Below are 12577 nucleotides of genomic sequence, written 5' to 3'. Positions count from 1 at the left end.
CTCATTAATAACTGCTACTTTTTGCTTCCATGGTCACGTTATCTAAACTGCTATTGATGGAAGACGAACCTGGTCCTTGGACCTCTGTCTGACTGGTCGCAGTCCTCCCAAGAAGTCTGAGGTCTCCATATGCAAGTGGCAATTCACCGAGTACAGCTTCTGATTTGTTAATGCTGCAAAGATCTGACAAATGGTAGTTTTACCACACCTGCAAAGTAATTTAATGAAAAGGAAAAATTAAAAAAAAAGAAATACTGAAAAAAATCAATTCGCTTTGGACAGGATTCACTTTCACTTAAGTGCTATGAGGTGAAGACCCAGCATTTCCTTCTGCTCATTTCCTTGAAAGAAATGTATGCAAAGTAAAGCCATTTTTGGCACAACAACTCTTGTTGGCCTGCACAAGATGCCTTTAATAAAATTTCAATCAATAGCTGTATTGATGGATTTCTATGGGTCCCATTCAAATTTATTTCAGTCTGCCCCTAAAGATACTCAAACTAATCTAACATTTCACTAAACTGGAGATGCTACATGTCTAGACCAACCTTAAGTCTGAGGGAATAAACTGCCAAGTGCTTGGAGTTCTCATTTATTACCTAAATAATTTACTTCTCTCTTTTGTTTCATTTTTCTTCCCTTATCTCCCACAAAAATTTACTGCCTAAATTTATATCCAGCACAGAAACAGAGAGCACCTGCTTCCACAACTGCCTTTACAGCATATGAGGCAGGGACTGGGGGAGAGGGGGTGTAGAAGTAGTAGCAAGGCTACATTAAAGTTCTTAAAACACATGAAGCAAATGTGCTCTCAAACACAAAAATGTCACAATTCCCCAAAGGCAGCCTCTTCAGTGAGGCACAGTGAGTTTCTACAGGTCACCTTGTGAGAGGTGGGGACAGAAGTCAGCTCATTTCAATTTTACTACTTTCTATGTAACTTCTACTTAGCGACAGATAATGCAGATAATCCTGTTAAAGACCTGTGCTGAAAGAGATGCAATTGCTTCCCCTCAAAAGGGAACTGTGAAAACAGCAGTTGCAAGTCTGCCATGACAGGTTTAAGTGTGCCAGATCAAAACAGCTCTGAAGCCCACATGTGTTGTGCCTGACTCAGTGGCAGGTGCAGCACTACAAAGAAATGTATCATAAAGAGCAAAGTTACCCAGTGTCTCCCACCAGCAGCACTGGTTCAGCAAACTCCAGGGCTCGTCCCACCAAAATGGCAAGTCTCCTCATCCCTTGAGTCCAGACAATATGGTTAAAATCTCTGTCCATCACTGTCATCTGCGTGGAGGATTTAGCTGCACAACACAAAGCAATCCATCAGCTTCAGTCACATCTAGAGAACCACCAGCGTGGTCCTTCTGGGAAACTCACCCAGTAGCTTTTTGACACTTTCCCCTGAGAAGAGAGACTCAGGATATATTTTTTTCTTGAAGTGTTTTTCAAGGACACTCTGAATAACATCCACCTCCTCCTGTTTCCTGACTCTGCCTGCCAGAAGCATAAAACCTATAAAAGAGAAAGCAATTACTATCTGGATAGTCAGCAACAAAAAAATTATACTTAACAACTAATGCTAGAAAACAACTCTACAGACACTTTCAAAAGAGTGAGGCAGCAGGGCTTACCATCATTTGCTAAGTGCTGAAGCCAGTCATAGTCTTTCTCCAGGTGTTCTGCCAACCTGTACCTTTCAGCCCAACGAAACAGATCCCTCAGGGTAATGAACCCGTGTTTCCCAGCAAACACTGTGGAACCTCTGCGGTAAGACTGTCACAGGAACAAAACACACGTCATTTTCTAATGAACCTGTCTGAATACTTAAAGAAAAGCTCATCAGAGCTCTCTAATGTGACATTTCTTCAAACAAACTGTATCACAAAGCAAAAAAAAAGTACTACAGTCAGAAATCCTGAACTCAAACTACCTTTAAAGCAGGTATTTTGTAGGTACCAGAAACAAAATAATGTAGGCAATAATTTAAAAAATAGTAATAAGATAATAGGTACCTGAAATAAAACAAAATCCAAGCAAAAGATTAGGTTCTACATCAAAACATAACACTTCGAAATGTGTCTGGCTTGTGCTGCTGCAACTGCTTTTAAATACAAGATAGCTTTAACTACATACTGGGTGTTAAATGCCTGTTGAACACAAGAGTGTCAGAGAACATCCAAAATTATTGCTTGAAAGTAATATAAAATTTAGCATGATCCAAAGACAGCTGCAAATTCAGTACTGTAGTTTAGATCCAGAGCAATGGATTGTTCTACACATCAAATCCCAAGGCCTTTGGTTGTTAAGTTTCTTGCTGCCAGCTTTCTCTCAAATCTGCCATCACCTTCCCTATTCTCTATCTTTAACCACTGAACTAAGCACTTTGGCAGGTTGTCTTCCACCAGTTATGGCTTAGGTTTTAAATATCTGCCAGTTGGCAACACCTTCCCCTCAAAGGAATTTCTCTTATTTTGTGCTGAAATATGTTTGCATGTCTTTACAAAAGGAAGAAAGCCTCTCATACTTGCAGGTCTAACATGACTTTAACAAGCTTGCTGCAATAAGAAGGCGGCAAACTGCACCGCTTGTGCAGGATGGTTTCTAGTTCAGCACTTGGCAGCTCATCAAAATGCAGCTCCACAAAACGATTCCTGAAGGCTCTAGACAACACCTAAAATATGAAAACATATTATTATTGCTTCAACTTTTTTCCTTTGATATTCCTCATGTTCTGTATCTCCCCCTACACATTTGAAGTAAATCTGGATAGTGTCACAGCATACAAATTAGCACATGCACATCAATACTGAAAGAAAGCTTAAGAGACACCCTGAATGAGGACAAGAACTTCTAAAGTGTGTTGTGTTTTAGCCATGGGAGGCAACTAAGTGGCAAGCAGCCTCTCACTCACTCGCCCTACAATAGGATAAGGGAGAGAATCAAAAGAGTAAAAGTGAGAAAACATGTGGGTTGAGATAAAAACAGTTTCGCAGGTAAAGCAAAAGCTGAATGCACAAAACAAAATCAGAAATTCACCAACCACTTCCCATCAGCAGGTGGGTGTCAAACATTTCAGGAAATCAGGGTTTCATCATACATAATGCTAAGTTGGGGAAGCAAACCCTGAACATCCCCCCTTCCTCCTTCTCCCCTCAGTTTTTATTGCTGAGTGTGACACCATAAGGTACGGGATATGCCTTTGGTGAGTTGGGGTCAGCTGTCCCAGCTGTGTCCCCTCCCAGCCTACTTGCTGGTGGGGCAGTGTGAGAAGCAGAAAAGGACTTGACACTGTGCAAGCACTGCTCAGCATTAACTAAGACATCCCTGTGTTATCAGCACTGTTTTGGTCACAAATTCAAAACACAGCCTCATGCCAGTCTCTATGAAGAAAATTAACTAGTCCAGCACAAAATGGACATCAATAGCCTATGTCAAATCTTTTCTCCAGTGCTCTTGAGCAAGAAATGCTGAGTTAAATGATATACATGAACATTTAGTACAGCTCTTAAATCTCAACTACTAAAAATGAATTAGAAATTTGTTCTCTGCAAAACAAGCAACTGACCTAAACGGAACCCGGTGATAGTAGAAGTTAGTCCACAGTCTCTTGAGAATTTCATGTTAATTCTGTGCTATGCATCAGAAAGTTTTCACAAAGCACTTCTATGTATGAGAGACATTCATTCCCTGGAGCCATAATTGCTCAAAGGAAAAGATTATACAGACCTTTCTGCCACCATAGAGTCCTGGAGGATTTTGTGTGGCAAACAGCATGAAGCGAGGGTGAGCTTTGACAACTTCCTGGGTCTCAGTAATGAACAGCTCCCTGTTATCATCCAGCAAACGGTTGAGAGCCTCCAGAACATCCGTGGGAGCCAAATTCAGTTCATCTAGAACAATCCAGTAACCCTTTCTCATTGCATCTATGAGAATGCCTTGGAGGGAACAGAAGTTCTGGTTAGAAGTCCAACAAACCAAATCTAACAGAAACATGCATTCAGATCCTTTTAGTAACCAGTTTTCACTCAGTATAAATTCTAATCCAGAGACAGAAGCAACAGCATTGGATAAGCTCTTGAATTCTTTTCTTCATGTCCAACAGGACAAGTATGACAAGACAAAAACCAAACCACTAGAATCCACTGAAATTCACATAAGTGACTATCACTAACATGCAACTACTAACTTTATGACAGGTAATGTCTCCATTGTAATAAAACAGAGAAGTTAGGCAGAAAAGAAGAAAAAAGCAGTGAAATGAGACAACAATTTGGAGTAAATATAACATGCCCACTCACCTTCCTTGAATACCAGCTTCCCAGAGGCATCTGATGTGTAACAGCCAATATATTCCTGGATGTCAGTATGCTCATGATTGTTAATCCTTACACAATGATTCCCAGTAGCAGCAGCCAACCAGCGAATTAAACTGGTTTTACCAACAGAGGTCTCTCCTTGAATCAGTACTGGATGAGTCCTAAGAGGGATAACCAAAATAGCGGTTTACAAGAACAAGTCATACCTTTCTTGTACACAAGACATTGATGCCGTTTGAAACTTTTACAGATGTACATTAATTATAGAATTGTTTGGGTTGGAAGGGACCTTAAAGATGACTTAGTTCCACCCTCCTGCTATGGGCAGGGACACCTCTCACTACACCAGGTTCCTCTTAAGTCACATCCAGTCTCTCCTTGAACACTTCCAGGGATGAGGCATCCACAACATCTCTGGGCAACCTACTCCAGTATCTTTCCACTCTCACACTACAGGATTTCTTCTTAATGTCTAACCTAAATCTACCCTCTTCCAGTTTAAAGCCATTCCCCCTCATCCTATTGCTACATGCCCTCATAAAAAGTCCCTCCTGAGCTTCCCTGTAGGCCCCTTTCAGGTCCTGGAAGGCTGCTATACATTACCAAACTACATTCCCAAAATACCACTACTTAATTCACTTGGAGTATCCAAGATCATACACTAACAGGGGGACATAAGTAATACTCCCCTCAAGTGCTAACTGCTACCCATGAAGCTTTGCATGGCAGTGTGAAATGAGCAGGTTATTCGAACTGCAAATTTACCATTTAAATAAAACTAGGTATGGCAGTAAAATGGCTTAAGGAAACAAATATATGTATAAATTCAAGTCACTGTATAATGAAAAGTTAGCTGTAAAGTATCAGGAAAACAGACATTACTCATGACAAACAATAAAGGCTAGAGAGGCACCACTCAGGGCCCAAATAAACATCTTTAACTTAGATTTTAATGGAAAGGTTGAAACAGACTCACCTTGCAGACACGACTCTGGCAATGTCTTTCAGATTAAGCTTAACTGAAGGGGTGAGCACATAAGTCTCATCTACAGTAGGTTCTTTATCCCCAGCTGAAATCCAGTATCCTTCTATAAGTATAAACCTCCCTCCTTGGGGTTTTGGTATTTGCTAAGGAGACATGACAGAATTAACAGATAATACAAATGAGTTTCAATTTGCTAACGAAGACAATGCCACTGCAACATATTCTGTAGGAAGTAATTTTAAATTAATCCCTGAGCACTCCTGCAGTAAACACTGTCCCCTTGTCACAGAATGTAAATTGCAGGAAAAGTCTGACCATATCATTTCAAGATCATGAAGCAGGAATTTTTGCCAGTGCCATGAAGATAAAAATGTCTCTAGAGTCCTAGAAACTGAATTTTCAAGTACGCTTCCAAGCAGGAAACTGGCTTTTTTATTTTTGTATTTATGCATTTTTCTAACATGAAGTGTTTTATTCTGAAACAAGTACCTCTCTCTCACAACTGGCTTCCCTATCCCACCTGCCCAGTTCCCCATGCAAACTCATGCTGAGCTCCCAGCACCAGTGAGATTCTTCCTTTCCCATTAGAGACAAAGCACAGATGTTTGCTTCGTATCCATATGGTCTGCATTTAAGTCTAAAAATAAGAAGCCTGTGAAAGCTCCTCAAAATTCTGTGAAAACTTTACATTTGGAGTCACTGTATTAAGTTGCTCACACCCCACACAATCCTGTAATTATTCAGACTTCCATATTTTTTTCAAGTTAACAAATAAACTAGCTAATATATGGGCATTTCAAGCAGAAATAAAAAAAAATACAAATGAACAGTATTTTTTTTTTTTTAGTTCTTATCTTTATAACATGAAAGAGAGAAAGGAAATGCAGAGGAAAAAGGCAAAAAGGCAACTCTAAATTAACTCTACTCTGAATACTAAACTCTTTCTAGGCTTAGTTACCTACCTGTTTGAGAAGGCTTTTGATGTTGCCAGAGACTATATGCTGGCAAATTAGCTTTTGTACTACTGGGTGAGAACTTCTGTCAAGCTGTGTCAGGAAACTCAAACAGAAGCCCTAAGAAGAAGAGGAATTTTCAGTGATAAAATGAAAAATCACATACAGATTAAACAATAATTTCTGCTCAATACTGCACTTGGAAGAGAGGATTATCATTTACCCATATAGTCTTTGTAGTGAATACACACTGAAACAAACCCCAACATAGGTAATTACCTCATACAGTGAGCGTGGAATGCTGCTACAGGGATTAGATGCTGCAAATCTCAATGCCCTGCAAAGCGTTCGGAGACTATAGTGAGGTCTGTGGCCAGTTCCATCCACCAGCTTTGCCTCTGCTTCCTTTCTCACAGATAAATAAAAGCTTCAAAAACAAAGAAGAAAACCAGTTCCAGTTATTTAGTGCTGTTACTGATCACACCATTGCTGTAGGGAATTAAACCCGAAGCATGAGCTTAAGCTCATCTCCAACTGTCACTTTTTCTAAAAACTCCAGGTTAGGAAAGCCATGCCAAACTCTGCCATCTGTGCAGTCAGCGAAGCAAAGCAAGAGAATATTTTAGAACCAGATTTTTGAGAGAGCTTGATATACAGAGAATTACTATAAACTCCAAGTATTCCAAACACGTAACAGTTTGTCAGGTTAAAGCAGTAAGACAGTAGAGTTTAAACTAGGGGAAAGAAACACACAAGACTTCTGTATGATCTACAGAAACAAACCATTTTAGTCTCTCAGATGGGAAAGAAGACTGCAACAATGCTTTTTGCACTGGTGTTACCAAAAAAGCAGTTCTGAATAAGAGAAAGTAAATCTCCTCCCCACAAGTACAGAAGCCTTCAGAAAGATGAGAATGGATGTTGACTCTTTTCCACTTCCTAAGGCTATGCAAACTGCTGCACAGGGAGCATTACAGGGTTTCCCCAAATAGTCTAACCACAGATCACAGTGACACACTTTCTTTTTGTGACTTATTCCATCAAGGATTTAGAGAGATTACAACCAACTCACTTCACAATTCCTTGTATTGTATTTTTGTTCACATTCAAGCCTCTCAGATAATCCATAATAAGAACCTGCAAGTCTCCTTCATTTCTCAGCTCTTCTACATAAAGTTCAGTAAACCTGTAAGAATCAAATCAATGTAACATGTAAAATTTTTAAGCAGCAGAATACTGACTTGTCAAACTACCTAGAACCTACTACCGAAGAACTAGAGTAATTAAAAAGAAATTACAAGTAATAACCTATTTTTAAGTAATTTATCTAGATTATTTTAATTTGGTAGATTGAAAACGAACTGTGGGACTCTAATTTTTAAATTATATTTTTAAACAATTTGCAATAGATATCCAAACGTTACAGCCTGAATACTGGTGGGCACTGACACACAAGAAGCACTTTTCAAACTAGATGCTCTAACGATCTGTATTGTAAGAAGTGGACACTTAAAAGATACCACCCATTCTAATTTTGTTACAGCTAGCATATCCAGATTTTTTTTACTTTCACAAATATCCAGTTCAGCAATGATAAAATGAAAAAAACTGACAATAAGCAAAGGAAAGTTAGCAACAAATAACGTACTTGGTGAAGTTCTGAGTATCTTTAAATACATCACACATTTCACATTTGTTACATTACACTAGCAGCTTTAATTAATGAATTTATTTTCTAACCCTTAGCTAGTCCAGTATATTTGAATCAGGTGTTGAATATGAATCTGCAGCTCCTCCATATCACACATCACAACTGCAAATAATGGATCAGAACTCTCCACATCAAATCCAACACAACTGAGCAATATCATTAACTTCAGAGGGGCAGATGTTTTTGAAAAATACAATATAAGTTCACTTAAATTTTACAAGCTGTCGTCTGATTTCTTCTGTATTACACTCACTTTCCTTCATTTCACTACTAAGGCAGGAGATCTAACATGGAACAAATTTGTCACAACTCCCATTTCCTGGCCACAGCATCAATGTTTGAAGATCACACATCACACACTTCAAACATCACATATCTATTCCACCATGCAAATCACCTTCCTTCTGAGTGAGCAACGATCATCAACACTTTTGAGTTATCAAGAGAAAGGCTGCTAAACAGACACAAAGTACTTGTTTTTATTATATCCATCAGGAACATAAACTGCTGCACGAGCATTCCCAGGCACTGAGAGCTTAATTGTAAAGAATGAACATTTCCCTGCTCCCAGTGACAACATGCTACACATGTTCATGCTCAGCAACTTTCCAGAAGTATTTTCATGATGTTATTTCATTAAAAAACTTCATCATTATGGGGAAAGCATTTCTCATAGGAAGTTCCAACTCAGTTCCTCAGGCTTCAAATAAGGCATTCTTCACTGGGTCAACTTGTGAAGCTACTTAAACTCTAAATTTCCCACCTGTTTCTTATTCCTGGAGGAAGATTTCTCTTTCCAACATCTGTAGCTGGATTCATGCATGCAAACAACCGAAAATCAGGGTGACGGACAAGAGGTTCTAAAGGAAAACAAGTAAGAGATGTAAGGTTAATGCTAAACCCAAAATATTTATTAGGTTAAACAAGGTAAAGTTCTTCTAAGCCAGTTTTTTATTACTGCACTACTCACTCCATTTTCTTAAAAATGCCAGTGTGAAAAGTTTTCAGAGAATAAGCCCATATAACTTTATCAGAAGTATTTCTACATCCTTACAACCACCACAGGCAAGTAAAACCCTGACTTTTATTTGTGCATAGCAGGATATTGTAACAACACAAAATATTTCAAAAATTATACAAGCTCTGAAGTTGGAACTCCTTTTGTATCTTTCAGAACAACAGCCAGTGCTTCCCATAGCCAGGAAAAAAACCTAGCCTAAGAAGCTCATCCAACATATGCCTTTATCTGTAACTCCACTAAACAACATTCAGCAATTGCACTTTATAATTTTAGATCTGTACTGGATCTGGCTGGGATGGAGTTAACTTTCCTCACAGAGGCTCCTGTGGTGCTGTTGAGAACTCACCAATCTTTTGGCTATTGGTGAATTATGCTGGCACAGCAACAGGCTCTCTTTTTTTTTTTTTTCCCTACTCTGCCTTCCCTCCCCCAGTGACTTAGCTGGGGTGGAACAAAAAGTTGGGACTGTTGACCCAAACTGGCCAAAGCAATATTCCCTATTATATAATATCATGCCCAGCAATAAGAACTGAGGGAAAGGAAGAAGCCAGTGGTGATTTTTGTCTTCCAAGGTGGCTACTGCTTAGAGATTGGCTGGACTTTGATCTGCCTGTGGGAGCTTGTATCACTTGTTTCACAGGGGTTTTCCTGCTTTTGCTCTTCCTATTCTCTCTGCCATCCTGCTGGTGGGTGGTGCAGGGAAGGAGTGAGTCAGCAGCTGTTTGGGTACTTAGCTGCTGGCTGGGGTCAACCCACAAAAAGGACCAAAAAAATAAAATCAAAGTCTTGTCCACATCTTTCTAGCTGGAGAAAAAAAAAATATATTCTCAGGATCAGTGACAGGTAACTACTACAGTAGCAATTAAATCTCATGTCCCATGTCCTTAGCTGTCCAGCTACATCAACTTTATTAAAAACATGGTAGTACCTGAATATTATTTAAAGTCAGAAATGCTTACTAAAATCACTAGGAAGATCTAATCCTTGTAGAATCCAGAGGCAAAAGCTACAATTTCTGCATGCTGAAATCTCCTGAGCCACAGGGAATTAAAACTCTCACTTCTTGCACACAAGTCTAGAAAGAACACATTATTCTCTCCTGCACACACACATTAACAGAAAATGTTTTCAACTTATTTTGAGCCATACAGTGTAGGGAATTCAACTAACTGGATAGCAAGGAATAGCATAAGCAAGCACTGCAATAGTACCTGTGTCTCCTCTGTCTAGTAACACCAGCGACCCAGATGATCCTTCCAATAAACCACTCAGGCACTCTAAAGTCTCTGCTGCAGCCAAGTTAATCTCATCCAATAAAATCCACTCTCCTTTTTTTACAGCTTGTGCCAGAGTACCCTAAAAATAAGATCAATTTGTTAATCATGTCAACAGCAGTGATATATCAACTAGAGCATCTGTGTACCAGAAACACTTGTTTTGCAGTCTCTGGGTTGATTAGAAAAGTGGCAGCTCCAGACCTTGTTTACAGCAACAGCAGTTTCAGTGTTCTCCCTCAGTAACAGCAATTATTTTGCAAGACACAGAAGTCACAGACAGTGATCACCACTTCAGCTACCATTTAGACTGGCTCAGATAAAACAGAAATAGGTTCTTTTATTTGTGCAATGCTGCCTGTCAGTGATACTCATCACTGTGGTGCATAAACTTCTGCATGACACCACTATGAGAACTAAGGCAGGTAATCTAAAGAAACCTAAACAAAGACACAAGCGATAGTACATTCCTCAGGGAACTAGAATTTATAAATTAAATTTATAATGAAGTCAAAGGTTCTCCAACTACTTACATAGTAATTTTTTTAGAAAGAGGACTAGTCAAAATTTTACACACTTTACACAAAATTTTAGAGTATATATTCAGACCAACAGGGTGACAAGAAATATGCATAAACTATCAGTTTCCCTCAATCCCACTTTATGTCATCAGAATATTATATCATGGGTTTTAAACATTTTTTTAGAAAACACTTCAAGACAAACAGCACAGATTCCTAGTATTAAATCTTTCACAGAAATTCCCACTCAGGGGCATGTTCTATTGGAGACTAGTTAAGATGTGTTTTCTAATCTCATACACTTGAAAAGATTACTTGACATACTGCTGATACTCTTCTACCATACCAGTCCTAATTCCTATTATACAGCAGTGAATTAATGTGTTATCACAAAATATTCTCCATATTCTCCTGCCCTACCCCCAATTTAACCACCATCTCCTTGCAGCAGCACATTTCATTCCACAAAGTTATCATGGAACAACTTCTAATTCACAGCAAGATGCTTGCCAGGAAGTTATTTATATAATTCTCATTGCAAAGACTTTTAAATGCCCCTTCCTTATTCTTCCTAACATCAATATGCAAATCTTGGGATACCTCAACAAACGCGAAAAGAAGAGCATTTTCTGTCATTTTCATCTGTTGATGAGCATGACTCAGTTTCAGACCAAATGCCTCCCACTTTTCCTTCAGCGGTGAGCCTGTAAGCAAAACAAATTTAAGTTTGTACCACCAAAACAATAGCATAAAAGTATTTAACAATAGCATTAAAGTATTTAACAACTGCATTTTAATCAAGCTTTTTCAAGCATATAGATACAAGAGTAAACTGGCTGAGCAATGAAGACATTCAAGTTCTACAGATGACACCTCATGAATTTAAACAAAAATTAATTACATTTTGCTCTTTTTACTTTTTAATGCAGCTGAACACTATTGGCATATGGGTATAGATAATTTGCTATTGATTCCAGCTTATCCATCCTAGCTTAGGAACAAAGCTCATGCTGCACTTGGATGCAGCATGACTGTTCACATTCCTAAATTCATAGAGAGAAAAAGTAGCATCTCAGAAAAATAAATCAAAATTTACAAACCGTACGACAGATTAACAATGAATACTTATCAGAAAAACACTGCTGCTTGTCAGTTATGACATTATTTCCTATTGTACTTATTTCAGTTATTAAAGTCCCAGCTTAAGGTACATGCAGCATCACATCTCGAGTTTCTAGCTTTGCAAGTTACAGGTTTCAGCTTGTCTTTGTTTTAGGATTGCTGATATTTGCAACAAGTGATCTTTAAAACCTCCTATTTTTTTATTTTTTTTAAAAAATTTGTGGGCATTTATTTTAATATCTGCATATTCAGAAGACCCAATTAAAAGAAGAGGGGAAACAAGGTTGACGGTTATGTTTACTTGGCCCAAACTGAATGAAGGCTACAATTTCACATGTTCAGCAGGACTAGAACCAGAAACCACTACATGCAAGGCAAAGTATCAATACTGCCTCTGCCTCAAATGGGTTGGGAAGTATAAAGCAAGAAAAACAGTTACTGGGAGACAAAACCACACTGAAACAAAATTAAAGTCTCAGCAAGCTCTTAAAGGCATTATTATTCCATAAGAGATATTACTTGTTTGGGTTTTCTTGGTTGTTGTTAGTTTTGCTTCTTTTTTAAATACAGGATGTATTTGTGTGACCCAGTGAGGCTCCAGGATTGAAAGAAAGTGTGAATGAATTCACATGGAAGACTGCCACACAAAAAAACTATGACGGTTCATCAGC

At 38.6% G+C, this 12577-nt stretch overlaps 1 protein-coding gene across 1 annotated transcript in view; it reads right to left on the bottom strand.

Annotated features, from left to right (window-relative positions):
• Positions 1-12577, bottom strand: part of MDN1 (midasin AAA ATPase 1) — a 99894-nt gene that overhangs the window by 65526 nt on the left and 21791 nt on the right. Inside the window, exons 17-30 of the mRNA XM_051613493.1 lie at positions 11385-11488; positions 10201-10345; positions 8732-8828; positions 7330-7443; positions 6537-6684; positions 6267-6377; positions 5296-5447; positions 4302-4480; positions 3730-3938; positions 2528-2674; positions 1635-1776; positions 1381-1515; positions 1166-1304; positions 70-208 (exon numbers count right to left, since the gene is read on the bottom strand). Of these exons, the coding sequence (XP_051469453.1) occupies positions 70-208; positions 1166-1304; positions 1381-1515; positions 1635-1776; positions 2528-2674; positions 3730-3938; positions 4302-4480; positions 5296-5447; positions 6267-6377; positions 6537-6684; positions 7330-7443; positions 8732-8828; positions 10201-10345; positions 11385-11488 (1961 nt within the window). The remainder of the gene's footprint in view (positions 1-69; positions 209-1165; positions 1305-1380; positions 1516-1634; positions 1777-2527; positions 2675-3729; positions 3939-4301; positions 4481-5295; positions 5448-6266; positions 6378-6536; positions 6685-7329; positions 7444-8731; positions 8829-10200; positions 10346-11384; positions 11489-12577) is intronic.

This window comes from Apus apus, chromosome 3, assembly GCF_020740795.1.
Source record: "Apus apus isolate bApuApu2 chromosome 3, bApuApu2.pri.cur, whole genome shotgun sequence".
Taxonomy (NCBI): Eukaryota; Metazoa; Chordata; class Aves; order Apodiformes; family Apodidae; genus Apus; species Apus apus.
The sequence above is the reverse complement of the archived record's forward strand: the minus strand, read 5'-3'. Positions and strand labels throughout refer to the sequence as shown.